Source organism: Sorex araneus, chromosome 1 (assembly GCF_027595985.1).
Source record: "Sorex araneus isolate mSorAra2 chromosome 1, mSorAra2.pri, whole genome shotgun sequence".
NCBI classification, from domain to species: Eukaryota; Metazoa; Chordata; class Mammalia; order Eulipotyphla; family Soricidae; genus Sorex; species Sorex araneus.
The window spans coordinates 156,671,791-156,694,276 of record NC_073302.1 but is presented as its reverse complement, the minus strand read 5'-3'; the positions used below and the strand labels follow the sequence as shown (position 1 = coordinate 156,694,276).

The 22,486-nt window shown below is 41.4% G+C and overlaps 2 protein-coding genes across 10 annotated transcripts in view; both read right to left on the bottom strand.

Moving 5' to 3' along the window:
* CMYA5 (cardiomyopathy associated 5) overlaps positions 1–12,450 on the bottom strand; it is a 113,383-nt gene extending 100,933 nt beyond the window's left edge. For both annotated transcript variants that reach the window (XR_008627920.1, XM_055123773.1), the window contains exon 1: positions 12,262–12,450. Coding sequence is in view for 1 of the 2 variants with exons in the window: in XM_055123773.1 (XP_054979748.1) it covers positions 12,262–12,410 (149 nt within the window). In the remaining variant the exon portion in view is untranslated. The remainder of the gene's footprint in view (positions 1–12,261) is intronic.
* A 4,137-nt stretch (positions 12,451–16,587) lies between these two features.
* Positions 16,588–22,486, bottom strand: part of TENT2 (terminal nucleotidyltransferase 2) — a 58,096-nt gene continuing 52,197 nt past the window's right edge. For all 8 annotated transcript variants that reach the window (XM_055142246.1, XM_055142235.1, XM_055142271.1 and 5 more), the window contains 3 exons: positions 19,970–20,061; positions 19,244–19,323; positions 16,588–16,856 (listed from right to left, as the gene is read on the bottom strand). In XM_055142246.1, coding sequence (XP_054998221.1) covers positions 16,782–16,856; positions 19,244–19,323; positions 19,970–20,061 — 247 coding nt within the window. In that variant the 3' untranslated portion in view covers positions 16,588–16,781. The remainder of the gene's footprint in view (positions 16,857–19,243; positions 19,324–19,969; positions 20,062–22,486) is intronic.

The following is a 22,486-nucleotide window of genomic DNA, read 5'->3' as shown; positions in this document are numbered from 1 at the left end:
CAAAAGAACAAAAGCAATCACTGTTGGAGAGGATGTGGGGAAAAAGGGACCCTCTACACTGCTGGTGGGAATGCCGGCTAGTTCAGCCCTTTTGGAAAACAATACGGACAATTCTCAAAAATCTAGAGGTTGAGCTTCCATTTGATCCAGCAATACCACTGCTGGGAATATATCCCAGAGAAGCAAAAAAGTATAGTCGAAATGACATCTGCACTTATATGTTCATCGCAGCACTGTTTACAATAGCCAGAATGTGGAAAAAACCTGAGTGCCCTAGAACAGATGACTGGCTGAAGAAACTTTGGTACATCTATACAATGGAATACTATGCAGCTGTTAGAAAAAAAATGAGGTCATGAAGTTTGCATATAAGTGGATCAGCATGGAAAGTATCATGCTAAGTGAAATGAGTCAGAAAGAGAGAGACAGACATAGGAAGATTGCGCTCATCTGTGGAATATAGAATAATAGACTATAAGACTAACACCCAAGAATAGTAGAAATAAGTACCAGGAGGCTGTCTCGATGGCTTGGACGCTGGTCTCTCATTCTGGGTAACTCAGAGAAGGGAACACCAAGTAAAATGTGGTTGGAGGTCATGCGGGGGAAGGGTGACCCGTGCTGTGCGGAATGTAGATTAGAGACTGAACACAATGGCCACTCAACACCTTTATTGCAAACCACAACACCTAATCAGAGAGAGAGAACAAAAGGGAATACCCTGCCATAGTGGCAGTGTGGGGTGGGGGGAGACGGGACTGGGGAGGGTGGGAGGGATGCTGGGTTTACTGGTGGTGGAGAATGGGCACTGGTGAACGGATGGGTTCTCGAACTTTGTATGGGGGAAACATGAGCACAAAAATGTATAAATCTGTAACTGTACCCCCACAGTGATTCACTAATAAAAAATTTAAAAAAAAAGAAGTTGTGGTATATTTACAGTGCAATACAACTGAAAGAGGAAATTTTGCCTTCTGACAAATCATGAATGGAACTGGGGCGCAGGGGTCAGGCTAAATGAAATCAGTCCGAAGGAGAAAGAAAAGTACAAAATTTCACTCTTTATAAAGAAACAAGAAACACTATACACAGAAGCAAGGGAATGAGGTCTAGTGAAAGAAAACCCTTCACAGTCTAACCACGGAACAGTGGTTACCAAAAAGTGAGGGAGAGTGGCAGGGTAGAGGGGGTTCAATGGTCTGTGGAGGAAGGATATTAGTACTTTTATGTGCATATAGCATGACAACACTTTTTAAGGAGTGTAAAATTACACCCTGAAAACATGTCCCAAAAATCAATGTTACTATAATTAAGGTGAAAAAAAAGGAATGAACTTCATTGTAAATTGGTTTCTGAGAACAAGCTCCCGGAAGAGAGCAACGCAGAGTCTCTTGCCCCCTCACCTGGCTGTCTTCACCAGGGCCCCTCGGAGGGGGTGGGTTGAGCTTCTTTCCCTGCCCTGAGCAGAGCGCCAGCAGCCTAAGACCTCCGGAACCCAGCCATAGCCATACTCATACTCTCCACACATTCGGATGGGCCTCACGCATGAAGGCGCCGTATAGTCCCATCAACAGCCAACATCCAGAGACTACAAAACCAACCTCCCAGAAGCTTCCGAAATCTTATAGCCTAATTCTCCCCTTTGGAGAATCTGGCAAGATACTGAGAGTTTCTTGCCCGCATGGGAGAGCCTGGCAAGCTCCCTGTGGTGTATTAATATGCCAAAACCAGTAACAATGATGGATCACATTCCTCTGACCCTGAAAGAGCCTCCAATGCAGCACCGTTGGGAAGGACGAGTAAAGAGAGGTTTCTAAAATCTCAGGGCTATGATGAATGGAGACAGTACTAAGACCGCTTGAGAATATCGACGATCAACGAGATGATTATGATGATAATGATGATGATGATGATGATGATGATGATGAGACTGAGAGTAATGAGCTAAGCAAAGGTACTCCATGGTATTGCTGTCTTAGCATCTATTTTGTTTGCAAGTGGCCTCCAGACACCTTAAACTGGCACTCTCCTTTCTCCTAATGCTAGCTCTAGTGTGGACAGCAACTTGAGGAATCCCAAGAAATTATCAGTTCCTACTAAGACTTCCCCAAACAGCCCATGTGGTCAAGTTTCTTCCACTTTCCAGAGCCTTCACTTGTGTATCTCTAGGCCACATGGTGGGAAGTGGCCACACCCAGCAATGTTCAGAGTGTTAGCCTTTAGTCCTTGTTCTGCATTCAGGGATCACTCTTAGCAGGCTCAAGGGACCATATATGGTGCCAGGGATCAAATCTGGGTCAGCCACATGCAAAGCAAATCCCTTACCTGCTGCACCATCTTTCCAGCTCTGCTCGTTTGGGTTTGAATTGATCAATCTAGACTTAGCCTGGAACCCAAATCACTCACCCACAAACTCTAATAAAGACATGTGTCCCAGGTCTCATTCCTCTGTGCCTGTACTCTTCCTTGTACTCCCTGGATGGCCCCCTGCATGTATGTGGAGTCCTTCCTCCCAAACCTGAGAAATAACCTTCTCTACTTCAATTTCTCTTCTGGCTGTGGGAATGATAGCACAGCGGTTGGGCGTTCGCCTTTCACGAGGCCGACCCGAGTTTGACTCCTCCGCCCCTCTCGGAGAGCCCGGCAAGCTACTGAGAGTATTGAGCCCGAGCGGCAGAGCCTGGCAAGCTACCCATGTGTATTGGATGGGTAACAATAAAAACAGTAACAATAAGTCTCTCAGTGAGTCTCTCAATGAGAGACATTACTAGTGCCCGATGGAACAAATCGATGAGCAACGGGATGACAGTGACAGTGACAGTGGCTGTGGCCTCTTATCAAGTCACAAATCACCATCCAACATTGCATGAATGGTCCACTTCAATGTTAGGTTTAACTCAGTCACAATAGGGTGAAATAACTTTTATTTTTAAATGAAAAGTAATTTAAAAATACTTTAATTTAAGTGTAATTTAAGTGCTCTAGTAAAACCTGACATTAAGAATAAAGCTGTGGGCCAGGGAGATAGCTCAATGGCTTGAAATTCATGTTTTGCATTCTGGAAGGCTAGGGTTTTATTTATTTATTTTTTTTGAAGCCTAGGTTTAATCTCTGGCGCCACATGGTCCCCCCAAAACTGCACTATTCTGGGAATTACCAACCAAGCACCAGGTGTGGTCCAAACCCACACAAGCCCCTAAAAATTATTTTAAAAAGAAAGATTGTGCTGCACATTTAGCATGTGGATCTTTTCTTAGAAGCATACCCGAACTAAGAAAACATTCCAATGGCTCCATGAGAGGGCTCTCGGGTTTCAGAGTTTGATAAACTGAAAAGTAGCATTGATTAATCTTACCACATATTTTGGATTAAACAGATTAGGGTGTGGAATTTTTGAACTGAATGAGCCATGAGGGTTGCCTAAATAGAGGACTTTTCTCTGGGCAAAAAGCAAAGCCTATTCTTATCCTTCCAGCTACCATCTGGCTTGAGAGTCAGTTGAGGAAAGACTTCCCAACAAGTCAGGAAGGTGGGAATAATGACCACAGATATTGAACAATCCCTCAGTACTTATTGCTGTCCTCTGCCAGCAACTGTGATTCTAGAATCACTGGGTATTGTCAGTCTTCGGCAAATGAAAAATCTACACCACAGAAATTCTGCCTAATCTGATTCAGCATACCAATTAAATTTGCTTCTCACAAGAGTCTGGATTATGTGACAGTTATCTGTCCATTCATTCATGCATTCATTCATTCACTTATTAATTCCATAAGTAGTCCTAGATATCCTGGTGATAGTGGAGGAGAAAAAGCAAGCTTAGACCTAACAAACATGAGCAGCACAGTTCCTGAAACCTGAAACTAAGGAAAAATCAGCCAAATACTGTGTCTGGAATATTTCTTTCCAGCTACAGTATCATCTGAGCAATCTTTCTAAATCTTGCTTGAAGAATTATATGTCTTTTCTCTATTCCTCTGTTCATTCCTTAGTTTAGTCTTACAGCATTCAGTGTGTTCACTGCTTCCGCGCGCCAGACTAAGCCATCCAATCCTTTTACATCCCTGTTGCTGGTGTCTATCAGAAGGTGGTGCAAATAGAACTCATTATCAGTGGAGCAAGTTCGTGACTTCCAAAGAAACTAATGGATTTCTAGGTATTATCAGACCTTCACTGTCTAGATGGCTGCCGCTAGCCATATGTGGCTATTGAAAACTTGGAATAAAGCTAGGTAAATTAAGATTTGTTGTAAATTTAAAGCACAGCAAACACTAAGATATTCCATTAATTATTTTATTTTATTTTTTATCTATTTTTTTTTTGCTTTTGGGGTCACACCCGGCAATGCACAAGAGTTATTACTGGCTCATGCACTCAGGAATTACTCCTGGTGATGCTCAGGGGACCATATGGGATGCTGGGAATCAAACCCGAGTAGGCCACATGCAAGGCAAATGCCCTACCCGCTGTGCTATTGCTCCAGCCCCCCATTAATTATTTTAAACAGATTACAGGCTGAAGAGATAATACCTTGAATACTGGGTTGATAAAAATCTAGTATAAACATTAATCATACCAATTTCTTTTCACTTTTTAAATGTAATTAGAAAAAATTTAATAAGACACATGTGAATTTTTATTATTTCTATGGAAACAGCTACACTAACCCAAAGATTATTATTCCGGGTACAAACTAGTGTCTTGTACCTGATTTTTGTGTATGTGTGTGTGTTTTCTTAGTAGGTAGAAAAGAGACCTTGCCTACTATTACAATTGAATCAAATTTTCATTCAAGAGGCTATAGACACAGATTAGAACATTCAGGGAATAGAAGACATGTGTTCTGTGTCTTCCCCTCACCCCCCAAATTCCATCAGTAGGGTCTACACTCTAACTGATTGGCTGCTTTAAAGAGGGAGAAAAAAAAAATCAACCCTTGCAGTACTCCTCCATGAGAGAAAGTCCTTCCAAGGACATGTCCTGCCAGCACAGCCAAACACTTAAATAGCTCTTCCAACATGGCTCCAAGTGCCTGTGTGATCCAGCCAATGCCATCCCTGGCAGTCGCCCCTCCAGTCCCCTGCTCTTCCAGCTGACCTCTAAAGAGGACCTGGCTCAAATGACATGCTCTCCCCCCACAGCCCGAGGGGAGCAGCGCCCTGGAGGCATCCTATAAATAGATCTGGAAAGAGTGCTTGTCTAATAACACAGACATTCACAATCTGTTTTTTCCCTTTTCAAAGGTTGGTTTCCTACAACAGCAGTTAAACGTCAGTATTACTAATCATTTTCATGTTTTCCACTTAGACAAACGTTTCTCATGGTTCCCGGGATGGAACCCCAGGCCTCACACACCAAGCTGTGCCACCCAGCCTAGCCCAGACTAGCATCTATTTTTTATAGGCACAAGCACTGAGGGTGGGTCTGTTGTTGTTGTTGTTGTTGTTGTTGTTGTTGTTGTTGTTATTGTTTTGAGGGGGGGTTGTTTGTTTTGTGAATCATTTTCATGATGGAAGCACTTTCCTCTGGGGAGAGAAAAGGGAGAAGTGTGTGTTCAAGAGAGAACACTGGCTTCTCCGGAGTGGAGAGAGGCAAGCAAAACAAACAAACAAACAAACAAACAAGCCCAGAGATATTGCAAGCAGGTTAAGTGTTTGAGAGAGAACATGAGTTCTTTGAAGAGCAAGCTGTACTGGGGGTGATTTTTTTTTATTAGTATTACTTTATTTTTTTTTTGAGGGTACAGTTACAGATTTATACATTTTTGTGCTCATGTTTCTCCCTTACAATGTTCGATAACCCATCCCTTCACCAGTGCCCATTCTCCACCACCAGTAAACCCAACATCCCTCCCCCCCTCCCCAGTCCCATCTACCCCCACCCCACACTGCCACTATGGCAGGGTATTCCCTTTTGTTCTCTCTCTCTGATTAGGTGTTGTGGTTTGCAATAAAGGTGTTGAGTGGCCATTGTGTTCAGTCTCTAGTCTATATTCGGCCCGCATCATCTTTCCCCCACATGACCTCCAACCACATTTACTTGGTGTTCCCTTCTCTGAGTTGCTCAGAATGAGAGACCAGCCTCCGAGCCATGGAGACAACCTCCTGGTACTTATTTCTACTATTCTTGGGTGTTAGTCTTATAGTCTATTATTCTATATTCCACAGATGAGTGCAATCTTTCTATGTCTGTCTCTCTCTTTCTGACTCATTTCACTTAGCATGATAGTTTCCATGCTGATCCACTTATATGCAAACTTCATGACCTCATTCTTTCTAACAGCTGCATAGTATTCCATTGTATAGATGTGCCAGAGTTTCTTCAGCCAGTCATCTGTTCTAGGGCACTCAGGTTTTTTCCACATTCTGGCTATTGTAAACAGTGCTGCGATGAACATATAAGTGCAGATGTCACTTCGACTATACTTTTTGGCTTTTCTGGGATATATTCCCAGCAGTGGTATTGCTGGATCAAATGGAAGCTCAACCTCTAGTTTTTTGAGAATCGTCCATATTGTTTTCCAAAAGGGCTGAACTAGCCGGCATTCCCACCAGCAGTGTAGAAGGCTGGGGGTGATTTTTAAGTTTCAGTTACTGCTGCAGCTATTTGCTTACTTGACCATACGTATTTGTGTTTGTCTATATTTAAACCCCAAGTGATATTACCAAGCCACCACAGCACAGAGCCTGGATTCCTATTTTCCTTAGAATGAAATTCCAAGTTATTACTGTGGCCTGTGGTTTACATGACTTGTGTTCAACAACTTCTCATTTTCTAACCACTGTCCCTTCTTTTTATTTTTTTTAAATTAATTTATTTGGGGGGGGGGTCACACCCAGCGATGCACAGGGGTTACTCCTGCTCATGCACTCAGGAATTACTCCTGGCAGTGCTTGGGGGACGGGTCAGCCGTGTGCAAGGCAAATGCCCTGCCGTTGTGCTATCACGCCAGCCCCTCCCTTCTTTTTACTTTGCTCTTATAAACTGACCCTTGTTTTTCTCAAATAAGCTACAATTCATACTTGCCTCAGTGCCCTTAACCCTACTTTGCCTGTGCCTAGAACAAAGACTTTGCTCAAATGTCACTTTATCAGAGAAGCTTTGTTGCTACTTCTTCCTAACTGGCATAATCCTATCCTACTGTATTTGTCCCTATATCACTTATTGTTTCCTGCATATTACATATTTGTTTAGTTATTTGTTACCCTGAATTGGAAGGTCACTTCCAGGAGGGCAGGGCCTTTATTAGTTTGGGTCCTTATGGATGCTCAGGCATTAGAGATCAATACATGAGATTAGGGTCCTGACACTGAGTTCTAAATGTACACCAAGAAGCTGTGTGACTTTGAGGGGCCCAAGTGATAGTACAGTGGGTAGGGCACCAGCCTTGCCTGCACACAGCCGACCTGAGTTCAATCCCTGGCACCACATATGACCCCCTTCCCTAACTCTCCCAGGAATGGTTCCTGAGCACAGAGCACAGCTACGTGTAAACATTCTCCTCCCTCCCCTCCGCCCCCCCTCCCCACACACAAACCAGCTGTGACTTTGAACAAATCTCTCCCCACAGCACTCAGGATCTGAACCTGAAGAGGACTGGTTGATTAAAACATGTCTAGGGGCTGGAGGAATAGCACAGCAGGTAGGGCATTTGCCTTGCACGCGGCCAACCCAGGTTTGATTCCCAGCATTCCATATGGTCCCCTGAGCAGTACCTGGGGTAATTCTTGAGTGCATAGCCAGGAATAACCCCTGTGCATCACCGGGTGTGATCCAAAAAGCAAAAAACAAACAAACAAAAAGTGTCTAACATCTCTCGAAGTTCTAAAACACTATGGGCTTTATAAGGATTGGGGCAGAGGGGAGCAGGGTTCCCAGCAATGCTCAGGCCTGGGACCCCACTGGTAATTCTCAGCTAACTGAGCTAGCAATTCAATGCAAGAGCCTGAGGATGCAATGCCGCACAAACCATGGTGCTAGGGATGTCTGGGGCATTTTGGTGGTGCTGGGAGACTCCAGGACCATATCCCGCTACGCTTAGGGACCATGTGCCTGGAATTAAACCCCAGATCAGTGCACATGAGGCATGAGGCCCACTGTACAATCTGCAGGTCCCTATAAGGATGATGTTTTACATATATTTCTGTATAACTTCTTGATTTGAATTAGTTTCTTATTTTGGTTGTGTTGTTTTAGGGCCACACCCAGCTGTGCTCAGGGCTTCCTCCTAGCTCAGTGCTCAGGAATCAATCCTGGTGGTGTTCAGGCATCACAGAGGTGTTGGGGATTGAATAATGGTTAGCTTCATATCACTCTGTGTATCACCCTCTATATGACCTTTAACTACATCAAAATCTTCTTTTGATACCACAATCTAAGGACCCTCGAGTCCTTTATCCTACTGGAGACTGCCCCTCAATAAGGCCTTCCCTAATCCTCCCAGGAAGAACCTGGACTCTCCTCCTTGCTTTTAGGTACTTCCTTCCTAAAGACCTTTTCTTTCTTTAATCTCCTATAACAGTTTATGACATAATTGTGTTTTTTTCAGTTTTTCACCTGGAATATGAACATCTGGAGGGCAGTAATGGTTGATCCTTTTTGTATCTTCAGTATTTTGCATGATCGACAGTGACTGAAAAGCATTCCCTGAATGTGTAAGTGAAGAATTAAAAGACAGCAAATAAAGTGGAATAAGAGCCATAATGATTTATCTCAAGGAATGCAAGAAATTAGAACTTCCTTGGTGAACCTGGTAAAGGCCAAGCACTTTATACATATCCATCCAGTTAACTTATTCCTCGGACAACCTTATGAATGAGGCTTTTTGAGGAAGTCGGGGAGTAGGGGAGTGGGTGTTTGTGTCAAACCCAGTGATGCTCAGGGGCTTTCATGACTATGTGGTCTGGGGCCTTCCTGGCAGTGCTTAAGGTACCATATTAGCTTCAAGGATTGAACCACGGTTCACCTCATGCAAGGTCTTAACAACCTCTGTACTATCTCACGAGCCTGATTATTACCACCATCATACCATCATCATACAGATATGATAGTTGGGACTCAGAGAATATAGGGGATGCGCCCATGGCTAACAAGACTGACATTCTGTCTCTTCAAGCCTTATATCCTACCCCTAGCCCTCAATGACAGATCCAGCTGAAGAAATGGACTCTGATCCCACTAGCATGGGTAGTGGGGAGCTTTCCTGCACTGAAGAAACAGTTTTAGAGTTAGAGGGCTCTCCTTGACTTAGAAGATAATTCTATGTATTATTCCTGAAAGGATAAAGAAAAGATTTTCAAGCAGGTAACACTGTCTTTTGAATTTAAAAAAGCAAAGTGGCTTTTTTTTTTGCTAATAAAATACACATTAATTTCAGAAAAGCCAAATAGTATAAAGGAAAAGGTTTAGTCAACCATTATCCCATCACTCATAAGTAAGCACTATTAATCTTTTTACCTTTTAAGTGAATAAAGGTTAATATAACCATTTAATGTTTATTGTTATCCTATATTCACCTGAAAAATCCTTTTGCAATACATATTTTACTTCATGGTGAGAATATCTGTATTATACAGTTAAATTTTTTTCTCAATTTTAACACAATGTACTTTACATAGTTAGAAATCTTCATAACTAGCATTTAAATAATGACTTCATAACATTTCACTAAATAGCAGTAATCAGCATCCTATTATATTACTTTGGCTACCTCCATTTTTTTCCCTCTAAGTTGACTCTTATTTTTTTATAAAATCCATCTGTAGGGCTAGAGAGGTAGTACAGGGGTTAGCACATTGCATGCAGATACCCCCCACACGCACATCCCTGACACTGCATATAGTTCCCTGAGCACTGCCAGGAGAGATCCTTGAGTACAGAGCCAGGAATAAGCTCTGAGCATCAGCGTGTGACCCAAAAACCAAATTGAATAAAGTAAAACAAAAATCAATTTGTAATTTAGCTTCTCAGAATGGTTGACCTTGAAAACAATGCATAGTTTTTTCATTCAAGAAGGGAGAAACCTGCTATTATTCAATGAAACATCTTTCCTTTCCCCTAGCTAGAGGCTCACTGGAGACAGTTTCAGCTAGCTGTGTGTCAAGAAGGGCTTCTCTTCAACAGAGAAGTGACAAAAATCTAATGAGGATTTGAAGTAAAAGTGCCCAGGCTCATATCTTGGATTTTACATTAACCTGCTCTCCACCCTCAGTAAATTAGTTAAAGCCGAAGTTTCCTCATTGAATAGGGCAGTCACTTCACAGTGGTGCTGGCAGGGTTTAAAATTAGAAAACATCCAACACACTGGTATGGACACAGACTCTCTTCTGGTTATAACATTTCAGTGAAAGAGTCCCAAAGGGAGTCTAGAAGAATGTAGGGACATTGTTCCCTCCTACCCACTAGAGAATATCCCAAGTTCTCACTTTCAGTCTCTGAACTCTAAAGAACTTTAGGTCATGTTTATAAACTCACAGACAACCAAGAAGTTTGACTTCTGACAATACCACTTTGAAAACTGGGTATTTGGGACTCCAAGTTCCCCGAGAAACACCTCCTCCCCGCTACATATTCCTCCCTCCAAATTCAACCTTCTCATTGAGCCATTAGACTAATTTTTCAATAACCCCAGATTGTTCTTCTACATCCTGTTCAATAGTTTACTGACTTCTTGTTATATCAAATACAAAATAAAAAATGATGCTGTAGACAGATTAAATTTTCTGCAGACCATTTTTTTTTAGGAAGTGAATCCATGAAGTATATGCTCTACCACTTAGTCACATCCCAAATTTCAGACACTTATTATTATTAACCCAAATCTTATCATATCGTGACTTTTATTAAAGGGCAGCGCAATGCCCATGTAGTGCTTAGAATTACATAGATCAGAGGGTGAAATTTGGTTGGGCAAGAATATGAGCATTCCAGATATCATTAAGAGGAAAAGGTTCAGAAGTCGAGGAGTGACAGTTTTTTTCTTCTCAGTGTTGCCCAAGACTGTTTCATTACCCCAGGATCTCTTTGCTGCTGCTTTTTCCTTCTCTAAGGCCTGAATCATGTTCACATCATCTCAAAGCAAATTCTACAAACTCTCCTCTGACCTGTAGTAACCAGGGTCCATTCTCTTGGCTCTTCCCATTTATTTGACACAGTTTCAGACTCCATGTGGCTCCCAAATGGCTCACATTTCCCCCCCAAATTGAGGAGGGAGCTTATTTCTACTCAATAACTAAGTGACACTTGTTTCAGACTTCATATTGGACTGCCATCGCCCCTGGTCCATGCGACTCTGTGGAGTATTTCAACATCAGCTCTGCTGGCTTTAGTTGGGCAACACTTTTATTAATAGAAAGGACATCATATTCACACACATATTTAAAGAGAACAAGTGGAAGCAGAAACAAATCCACACAGATAGGAATGATGCTTCCTATTTTCAACTTAAAGCCCCCATGAAGGGAGGGAGGGAATGGAAAGCCGTATATTTTATCCAGTATTACCTAACTGTATTCACACTCACGGAGTCATTGATATTTATAAGAAAGAGGATTTAAAAATAGGAGTTTGTTAAGTCCCTACATCATTTTTTTTTCTGAATAATTTACAAACCTTTGATCCAAAATGATGTCTCCTCAGCAAATGAGCCTGCGCTAGGCAGGCAGGAGACGGCCATTCATTTGATGGTTCCAGACCTTTCTTCTCAGCTTCGATCCCAACATTTTGTTTGTAGTTTGGGGTCAGAAACAGCAATGCTCAGGGCTTACCCCTGGCTCTGCGTCAGGAATCACTCCTGGCGATGCTGGGGTACGGAATCATATGTGATACTGGGGATTGAACCCGAGTCAGCCACATGCAAGGCGAGCACCGAACCACTGCACAATCTCTTTGACACCCCCCCTCCCCCGTCCGCCCCAACTCTTAACCCACTTCTCAGCTCGGATTTTCCAGAGGGTTCTTTTGACTTGGCCCAAACACAAGCTTCGGCGCATTTGCGCAGTTACACTGGCCCTTAGGTAAATCCCCAGGAATAAACAAGAGCAAGTCACAAGGAGCCAGGCTGGTGGCGAGGGAGGGAGAAGGGATGACGGACGTGGGGGGCCGATGGGGGGCAGAGAGAACAAACACTGCTGCTGCAGGCGGGCCTGTCACTCCCGCACACGACTTCAGCTTCTGGAGCAGGACAGCAGCTTCTCCAAAGTGCTCGGCTGGAGGGAAACGCGCGAAGCAGCTGCCCGGCCCCGCCAGCCCAGGCCCCGCTACCTGGCGTCCGGCTCCTCCTCGGACTCCGCGACCGACTCGTCCTCCTCGCCCTCCGACTCCTCCTCGGTCTCCAGGCCCGGGGGCGCCTCCTCGTCCTCCTCGGAGCCGAGGAAGGTCTCCACGGCGTGGTTGCTGTCGCTGCTCGCCATCGCGCCTGTCCCGGGCCGGAGCTGGGGAGGAGCCGCCCGCGCCGCGCCTGCTGGTCTCCCTCCGACTGACGGGCCCGGCCCCCGCGCGCCCCTGCCCTGCCCGGCGGCCCGCGGCTCGGGTTCCCGCGACTTTAAATAGAAGGCGTCAGAAAAGTTTCGCCACCGCGCTGCCCGGCCCGGGCCGGCCTCTCCCCTACCCCGTGCGTCTGCCAAGTCCCCTCCACCCGCCCCGTCGAGGCGGGTCCCCACCGGCCCGGCTGGACAACTGGGGAGCGCGTGGCTCCGGGGGGCGCCCCCAAATCGCCGCTCTCCATCCCCACCCCGGGGCACCCAACTCGGCTTCTCTCCAGAGCGGGGCCGCAGGTTTTCAGGAGCTAGTTTCCGAGCAGAGCGGAAAGTTCAGGCCAACGGGCTCACTCCTACTACCCTCACAACTCTGCTGTTTAACCTAGGAAGGAGGAGAACGGGGCTCAGAGGGCTTGGGGGTCTAGTTGGGGATCTAGTTGAAGTACTCAGAGCTACTAAAGTGACTCAGTAAGATTTAAACCTGAAAACTTTGTAACTTTCCACATGGTGACTCAATAAAAAATTTAAAAATAAAAAATAAAGTGACTCAGTAAGAAACAAAGCGTGCCACTACAAAAGCTCCTTTAAATGTTTCCTTTGCTTTTGCAAGTCCAGGACACTCTTCCTCATAGCACTGTAGCACTGACATCCCATTGTTCATTGATTTGCTCAAGCGGGCACCAGTAACATCTCCACCGTGAGACTTGTTGTTACTATTTTTGGCATATCAAATACTCCAGGAGTCGCTTGCCAGGCTCTGCTAAGCGGGCCGGATACTTTCGGTAGCTTATGGGCCTCTCCTAGAGGGATGGAGGAATCAAAACGGGGTCTGCCGCGTTGAAGGCAAACTTCCTACCCACTGTGCTATCGCTCCTTCCCCTTCCTCTGTAGGCCTACATTTTTCTGCCATAAAGCTTCTAATAAAACCTTTTAGACTTTCCGCACACTGCCCACTCAGTTCTAATGCCTCTGCCTTTTGTCACCCTCAAAGCTCTCCCCACTGCTCAGGACTAAAGCCCAAGCTCTTGAAGATAAACTGCCTAACAGGCCACACCTTACTGTTCTCCGGTCTCCTTAGGAGACAGGAATTCCTGACACAGAAGCAAGTCACACAGTCAGGCTTTTATTCTCAAAGTTCCTTCTGACTGAAAAGTTCTTCACACATTTATTTACCTGATTTACCACCCTCTTGATCTAAAACTCCCAGTTTATGCCCAGCTCAGTTGATCTAAAACTCCCAGTTTATGTCCAGCTCAGCATCCCTCTTCTAGGTTCCCAATGGTTTTCTCTTTGCTCAAGAAGACTGTAAATTTAACATTTGTCTCACCATTCCCTATCTCTTCTAAATTCAGAACTGAGTTTAGTGTCACATAGTAGATGTTTAATGAATTTTCCCTGAAGTGAATAGGACCATAACTGGCTGGGTATGTATAAGAGGTTAAAGGTATCTTTACCACATGGGGCCAGAGAAATAGCATGGGGTTAAAGTGCTTGCTCTTCATGTGGCCAATCTTTTTTTGATTTCCTAGCACCATCTGATCCCTCAGCATCTCTGAGCGTGGGTCCTGGAGACCCCCCTGAACACTGGGGATGGCCCAGCACCACTGGGCTGAAGCAATATTGCATCCTTGGGCCCTAGCATTGAGTCAATCGTCAGTAGGCCAAGAATTCCTCAAAAGGACTCCCAGGCTCTCCCTACCCCAACAAAAGCTATCTCTATTATTTTTTTTAATCTTTTTGTTTTGTTGTTGTTGTTTTTGCATCACACCTGACGGTGCTCAGGGATCACTCCTGGCTCTGCACTCAGGAATTACTCCTGGCAGTGTTCGGGGGACCAAATGGGATGCTGGGGATTGAACCTGGGTCAGCCACATGTAAGGCAAATGCCCCACCTGCTGTGCTATTGCTTCAGCCCCCATTTTTTAAAAAATCTTAAAATAAGTTTATGGCTAAAAGTAATGTTTACTTGTGGTTATAACAAAATCTATTGTTATTAAATATCAATCTAAGGTAGAATTCACCAGCTGTATATGTATTTGGGTATAAAACTGAATATGGTTCAGCTACAGTACAGAAACATCAACAAATGGGTATGAGAATGGAAGACAAGAGTGTCTGTCTTTCCTCAATTTACCATGCTCTTAACAAAAGGCCTTTCTAAATGATTGCCATCCTAGGATAAACAACTCATAGCTGCAAGAATCTAAAATATTAATCCAACTACAGAAGTGTATTCTATATTCTTTCCTTTTAAAAAAATTCTATGTTGGGGAAGGGCCTTCCCAGCTGTGTCTGAGGTCCCATCCCAGCTGTGCAGACCCGAAACTGAAGTTTGGGAATTGTGATGAGGCAGGCCCAGCAGAGAAATTACCAACCAGGGTTATACCTAATCGGTGCTCTTGGAGGCCATATGGTACCAGGAATCAGCTCAATGATTGTGCATGCAAGGTAAGCTGTCCAGTCCTCTGAGGTGTCCCAATTCTTAGGAACACAAAAGTGAACAAAATTTATTTGCCTTTGCAAAATGGTTCAAAATATCCTAGTCCAATCTAAAATTTAGAACTATAATACACATTTTTAACTCTTTGATACTTTTTTGAACAATACATGTAAATGTATAGGATGTTCTAGTCAACACAAATAGAAAAAAGTCAGAATTCACCACATATAATTCATATTGTAAATCAAAATTTGTCTACAAAATTCTCTCATATGTAAACAGCCTACTTATCTGAAATATTTGGATATCATAAGTATATAATCTTAAACTTCAGACTATTTGACTGTGTACAACTTTATTAATGAGCCTGATCCTAAGATCCTCTATATAATCAAAATAAATCAAGCACAATAATTGGATAGTTCAGTTCTAGATGATTACTATGACCTAAATCTGACTTCAAAGGTAGAGACTTTAACCAAAAAAGAAAAAAAAAATACACCAACAATTTCCATATATAAACTTTATTCCATTTAACATCATACAAAAATTAAAACTTAAAGAAGAAAATGAAAATATGCACCTTTTACAAGTCAAAGAAAAGCGAAAGTCTTAGCCATTTGAATTGGTCTGCAAAAGAACCATATACATTAGAGGTACAAACTGTGCTACAGCAGGTTTAAAAGAATTTGTACACAGTCCTTTTGAAAAAATTAAACTGTCTTCAAGGTTACTTTTAACATTTAAATTTACAAGCATTGACCAATTTACAAATATTTACATAAATCAAAAAATAACCTTAATAAACACTGTAGCTTGTGAGCAGTCACTACTACTTTAAGTGGAAAAGAAATACTAAAAAAAGACCTTTACAAACATAAAGCTTTTATGTGTAATAATTTTGTTCTGCCTCATCTAAAACATTTTATAGTGGCTTACTGCCTAAAACTTCCAGTTTAGATTAAATCCTATAAATTGTACACTGAAAAAAATTTGATGCATCAATAGGATATAATCTTAACTTTGATCTTTCTGTTTCTGCTGCTTCATGTGACAGGGAAAATAAAATCAGGACATCTGAAAGTAGAGAACAGGTGCACAAGGCACTAAAATATCAAAAACATAGAGACATAATCTTTTTCATCTGTCTACACCAAACTGATTTTTTAATTCAGTAACTGCTGTACAATATGGTCCGTACTCTATTACAGTGCAAAATGTACTGTTGTTTCAACACAAATTTTAAAGCAATCTCAAGAGTCCTTCAGCTGAAGCACTAGTGAAATGCTAATACAGAGACTGCCAAAGCCTTCGTGTATTCTAGTGAATCAAGATTAAGGCAATTGTCCAGTATTTCATTCCTCTGCAGGGTGAATTCACTGAAACAAAATCTCATTTTGCTTCAAGTTACTGGATAACTGGCTTGAATCTTCACTTTACTAGAATAGACTTAGGCGACACATTATCTATTAGAGATTATACTTTTAACAATGTATGAATCAGACCCTTTCCAAAATTCTACAACCCTCAGTATTAGCATGTGGAATAATTAATTGAAGTTATATCAAAACCTTTTATTGTTCAGATAATTCTCCCAAAAATATTTTATCTGATCTTCTGAAAATTCATGCCATAATATTACTAATCATCAATGCAAATTTTTCAAAAATACACCTTTAAATCAAAGGGTTTTATTAGGAAATGTCATAATAAAATATGCAATCTTTATATAGTATGTCCTTTAAAAAATAAAACATGAAAGCAAGAACAATCAAAAAGAAATCATGATGGAGGTAAATAAAATGTATTATGATGTTACTTTTGTTCTTTATTTCTCAGAAGAATTTATTAAAAAGAGAGGTCAATTATCTTTTCAGGATAGCAGTTCTTAATGGTAGTATACTGTTCAAATCTCTTTTGTTCTTCAATCTGTGCCATGACTGGGAGAGAAAAAAAAGTCATTCTTAAAATCTATAATATATGCAAACAAAAGCAGAATTACTAGAATATTAATAGTGATATTTTTTACAGATGATACTATTCTGTTATCTCCTAACTCTTAAAAAAAGTTTAAGTATTTATTTCTGTCACCAGAGAAACTTACTACTAAAAATCCTTTACATATATTGCAACCATTAGTAAAGAAATGAGCACACTGGGGATACAAAAAGTTACAAATGAAAATATTAATGCTTATGCATAGTTTTAAATAATTTTATCTAGAATAACAAGACATAATTAAAACAAAACCTTTGGATTTAAGAGAGTATGGAAAGGTAAGTTTATTTGATATTTTGCATCATTACTGGATTTTCCAACTAAAAATAACATTTACAAAGAAGAACAAGATATATATTAAAGGGGCTGGAGCAATAGCACAGCGGGTAGGACGTTTGCCTTGCACACGGCCGACCCTGGTTCGATTCCCAGCATCCCATATGGTCCCCTGAGCACCGCCAGGGGTGATTCCTGAGTGCAGAGCCAGGAGGAACCCCTGTGCATCACCAGGTGTGACCCAAAAAAGCAAAAAAAAAAAAAAGATATATATTAAATCATTTTATGTATTCCTCTAGAAAACATTAAGGAAAACAAACTAACATTCTTGTCCACATGCTAAAAAATGAGTCTCACTATTTGATGGTTATAGGTCTCTGTAGTTTGTTTTCTCTTCAATGTTCAACTGACTTACAAGTATTGGTTTTATGATTAAATAATTTTCAGAAAAGCTCACATATTCGTAACAATACAACAATGCTATTTTTGAGTTCTCAATTGAACAGAAAACAATTATTTTCTTTTGAATAATAGTTTCATTTATTCAATGTTTTCCTTTCATTTCAATTTTCTATTTTGGCTGGTAAATTGAAAGGGCAGAATTTGAAGGACAACTTGTAATATGATGCACTTATTTTTTTCTAGGATAACGAATGTTGGTCCACACACAACAGTGCTCAGGGCTTCCTACTGTCTCTGTGCTCAAGGAACCGTATAAGGTGTCACGGATCAAACCCAGGTCAGCCATGTACAAGCCCTGTCCACCCACTATACTACCTCTCTAGCCCTACACTTACATTTTTAATTATCATTAAAATGAAATATAATTGTATGGCTAGATAATAGAAACATTTGTCTTCAAAATGGTCTTTGCCATTTTCCCATCTTTTCCTTCTATGAAGCACTATCTCCTACATACCTCATAATACATATTTCTAGAAATATATTTCTACATTGTAGCAAGAAATTCTTTACATTAAACTACCACTAGCAAAATCACGAGTGAATAAACGTATGCTAGAGAATTTATTCCAGAGAAGATATAAGGGATGTTACAGTTCACACACACACACACACACACAAAAAAAAAAAAAAAAAACAACTTATTTTCAACCTTTAAAAATATAAACAAAGATAAAGTTGTGCTCTAGAGTTGTTTAGCAACAAATGCTGCAGGGCGGGGGGGAATCATGGAACAGACAACAGCTTTTCTAAGGCTACAATAAATTTTGGATTTATTGGATCTGCACTCAGGGATTACTCCTGGCGGTGCTTTACTTTAGGGACCATTGACGGGGATCAAATCCCAGTCAACCCAGTCAATTGCACGTAAGGCAAACGCCCAACCCACCTATCATCCTGGTCCCTAAATTTGGTATTTTAAGGAGGTGAAAGAATCCATTAGACTTTATTCATCTGTTTTATGCTTAATATATTCAGTATGAAAATATTTATTAATTAGGGTAAGATGCCATATTAATGAAAACAGAGCAAGAACTCTCTGTGGGAAAGGTTTATCTTAATATCAAATAATAAATTCCAGGACTGGAGCGATAGCACAGTGGGTAGGGCATTTGCCTTGCATGCGGCAGACCCACATTTAATTCCCAGCATCCCATATGGTCCCCCAGCACCACCAGGAGCAATTCCTAAGTGCAGAGCCAGGAGTAACCCCTGAGCATTGCTGGCTGTGACGCAAAAAGCAAAAAAAAAAAAAAAAAAAAAAAAACATAAATAAATTCCTTCTTCTGTCACATTAATGGCTTTACAACACAGGAACCAGGGTATTCTGTCCTAGTAAATTATTTCACATTTATTTATTTTGTGGTGGGAGCACACCTGGCAGTGCTCTGGGGTTACTCCTGGCTCTCCACTCAGCAACTACTCCTGGTGGGCTTGGGGGACCATATGGGGTGCCAGGAATCAAAACTGGGTCAGCTGCATGCAAGGCAAATGCCCTACCCACTGTACTAGTACCCCACCCCCCAATTTTTCATCTTTAAAACCAATTAGTTCACTAATATTTCTACAGTTAATCTGATACATTGTTTACCTTTAAAAACTGATCCTTGATCATGTCAAACTTCTGCTTTTCATGCACAGCTCTGGCTGTATTTGTTCCATCAAAAGGTTCTACAATGTTAAATAACACACAAAAAAATTATTAACATTAGCACTCTCTCTTTCTCCTCTCTCACTCTCTACCTCTCTCTCTCTCTCTCTCTCTCAATTTTTCTTTTAGGCACTGTGGCTTACAATATTGTTACTTAAAGGATATCATGCATATCATTTTACTTCTTTTCAGCACTCAGTTTTTGTCTGAGTGAGTGATCATTTCCAACTCTCATTACCACAGTGGTCCCCTCTCTGTCCTAATTGCACTCCCGCTCCCCCTTTGTGGCACTCTTCCCACTATGGATCAGTCCTCCTGGCCCTTGTTTCTACTGTCTTTGGGTACTAATCACACTATGTAGGTTTTTCTTTTTTTAAAATATCCCGAAGATGAGTGCAATTATTCTGTTTTTTTCCTCTCCCTCTATCTCATTTCACTCAGCATGAATGATTTCTTGCAACTATAGAACTTGTCACTGTTGGAAAAATCAGATTCTCAATCTCCGTCCCACCCCCTCCCAGTAAAGCTAATATTATATTAAAAATTTATAAAACTTACATATCATTTCAGAATAGTTTTACTTCTAAATTGAAATATAGGCTGAAATTATTCAAGTAACCCCCTCATTACATAATAACTACGATACAGAGAATTATAGAAAACTACCTTCTACACAGATGTATTTATTTCTCCATTCAATACCATCAGGCCTGGGAATGGCTTTGGCTTCACGAACTGAAATCATTTGACTATTCCAGCTACGAGAAAAACATTGTGTTAATTATTCACATAATTTATTTTACTACTTATAATTGTAAAAACAATATGGTCTCTCTGATTTTCTTATAGAACACTGAAATGTAAGTCAACTCTCAACACTTCAAACCCCATTTCTCCTCCCTACTCCATAGCACTTACGTCCTAAAAATTTGCTTACATACTATGTAATGTGACCCCCTCAAGGTGTTCAACACATGCTTATTGAGTAACTGAAATAATAGTAAAGTACTACACAAAAATTGTAAGAGCTATTTTCAGTAACACTTGGGTAAGAATTATTTGTCAAGAGACAAATAATTGTCTTAAGTTGTTTTTTATTATTGTTAATTTCTCTTCAGATGCATTTCTTTACTTTTTAATGTATCACCGTGAAGTATACAGCTTTACCAACTTTTCTGCTTATGTTTCGGTCATACAATGATTGAGTACCCATCCCTTCACCAGTGCCCAATCTCCACCATCAATGTTCCCAGTATTCCTCCCTCCTGCCCCCTCCGCCTCTGTGGCAAGCACATCCCCTTTTGCGCTCTCACTCCTTTTGGGTGTTGTGGTTTGCAATACAGGTATTAAGTGGCCATCATGTTCGGTCTATAGTCTACTTTCAGCACACATCATATGTATTTCTTACTTTCTTTTTTGGGGGGAGTGACGGGTGGCACATTGATGTAATCTAATCAATGGCACAACCAGAGGTGCTCAGGGGCTTACTCCTGACTGTGTATGCTCAGCCCTTATGAGATGCTGAAGCTCTAACCTGTCACTCCAGCCCCAAGATTTGTCTGTTTGCAAAGGGTAGGAGATGCACTGAGAAACTGATTTTTCCAGTAGTAACAAGTAAATATTTGGGGGCAGAAATACTATACAGAAACAAATTCACCCTGCCTATAAAGCTCTTGTATATCTGATGTACTAGTTTAGTCAAGTAAAACAAGATGCCTAAAGATAAATTCTCTAGTCTTTAGTATGTAGTAAATGTGAAGAATTCACTAAATTTACTAATAGTTATTTTTAAATATAAATTTAGCTTGTAATAAGTTTTATAAAATTTCTTTACAATTATAATCATTGCAATTTTTTTTTCAAGGAACCAATTTCTAAATCATATACCATTCAGGTATGCGGGACCTGTACCTGAGGTCTCCAAGCTGGCTTGATAGGAATTGGGCCTCCTCCACCCAGATCCCCCATTTTCCAGTAGAGTGGCAGTCACACCCACAAACTGCCCCTGGTGCCATGTAATCTCATCAATGGCCAAGATCCAGAGACTTTTATAAAACAAAGCTCCTGGAGGAGAGCAACGCAGGGCCTCCTGGCCTGGCACCAGGCTGTCTTCACCAGGGGCTCCCTTGGAGGGGAGGCAAGTTGAGTTTTCCTCCCCACCCCAAACACAGCCCCAGCAGCCAAAAACCTCCAGAACCCAGCCACAGCCATGCTCAAGGCCACTCTCCACACACTCAGATAAGCCTCATGCATGAAGGAACCGACAGAGGAACCCAGGTATGTGGGACCCGTGGCTGAGATCTCCAAGCCTGCTCAGATCAGGACTGGGCCTCCTCCACCCAGATCCCTAGTTTCTCAGTAGCTTGGCAGTTACACCCACAAAGGCTGGGGGGGTGTGCATGATAAATTAATAAAATATAAAAATATGCATATTCCTAAATGTATGATTTTAAACTATAAGTGAACATTGAGAGTGTAGATCTCAAAACAGTATTTTCAGAAATACTTAGTACTAGTTATAGTAAGATGTTTTAGATCCTTCATATACAATAGCTCATTAGTATAGACTCAGAAAAAAAAAGAAGATGCTCTATGCTCCAATGTGGTTCCCAAATTTTCTTAATGATAATGATGTAAAGATAAAGCATATAACCTAAATGAGGAACACAGATTTATACCTTGTGCTAGTTTACTTTAGACCACAAGTCAAACTTTTTCCCTTAGATTACTTATTTCTAATATAAGTCAACTTCAATATAGACAACTTCAATATAGTCAGATTCAACTGGGGCAGGTGAATCTGAAGTTGAATTAAAACTGAAAGGCAGCAGAGACAGAGAAGGGAACATTTAGTAGAGAATGTTGGGAGGACCCACTCAGGTTGAAAGTTGCGTACCAAAAGTAGACTATAGACTGAATATGATGGCCACTCAATACCTCTATTGCAAACTACAACATCCAACAGGAGAGAGAACAAAAGGGATTGCCCTGCCGCAGAGGCAGGGTAGGGTGGTGGGGGTTGGGGTGGGGATAGTGGGTGGGATACTGGGAACATTGGTGGAGGAGAATGTGCACTGAAGGAAGGATGTAAACCAAATGCAAACATGAAAGTTCATAAGTTTGCAACTGTACCTCACAGTGATTCACTAATAAAATTTTTTTTAAATATTATGTAAAGAAATG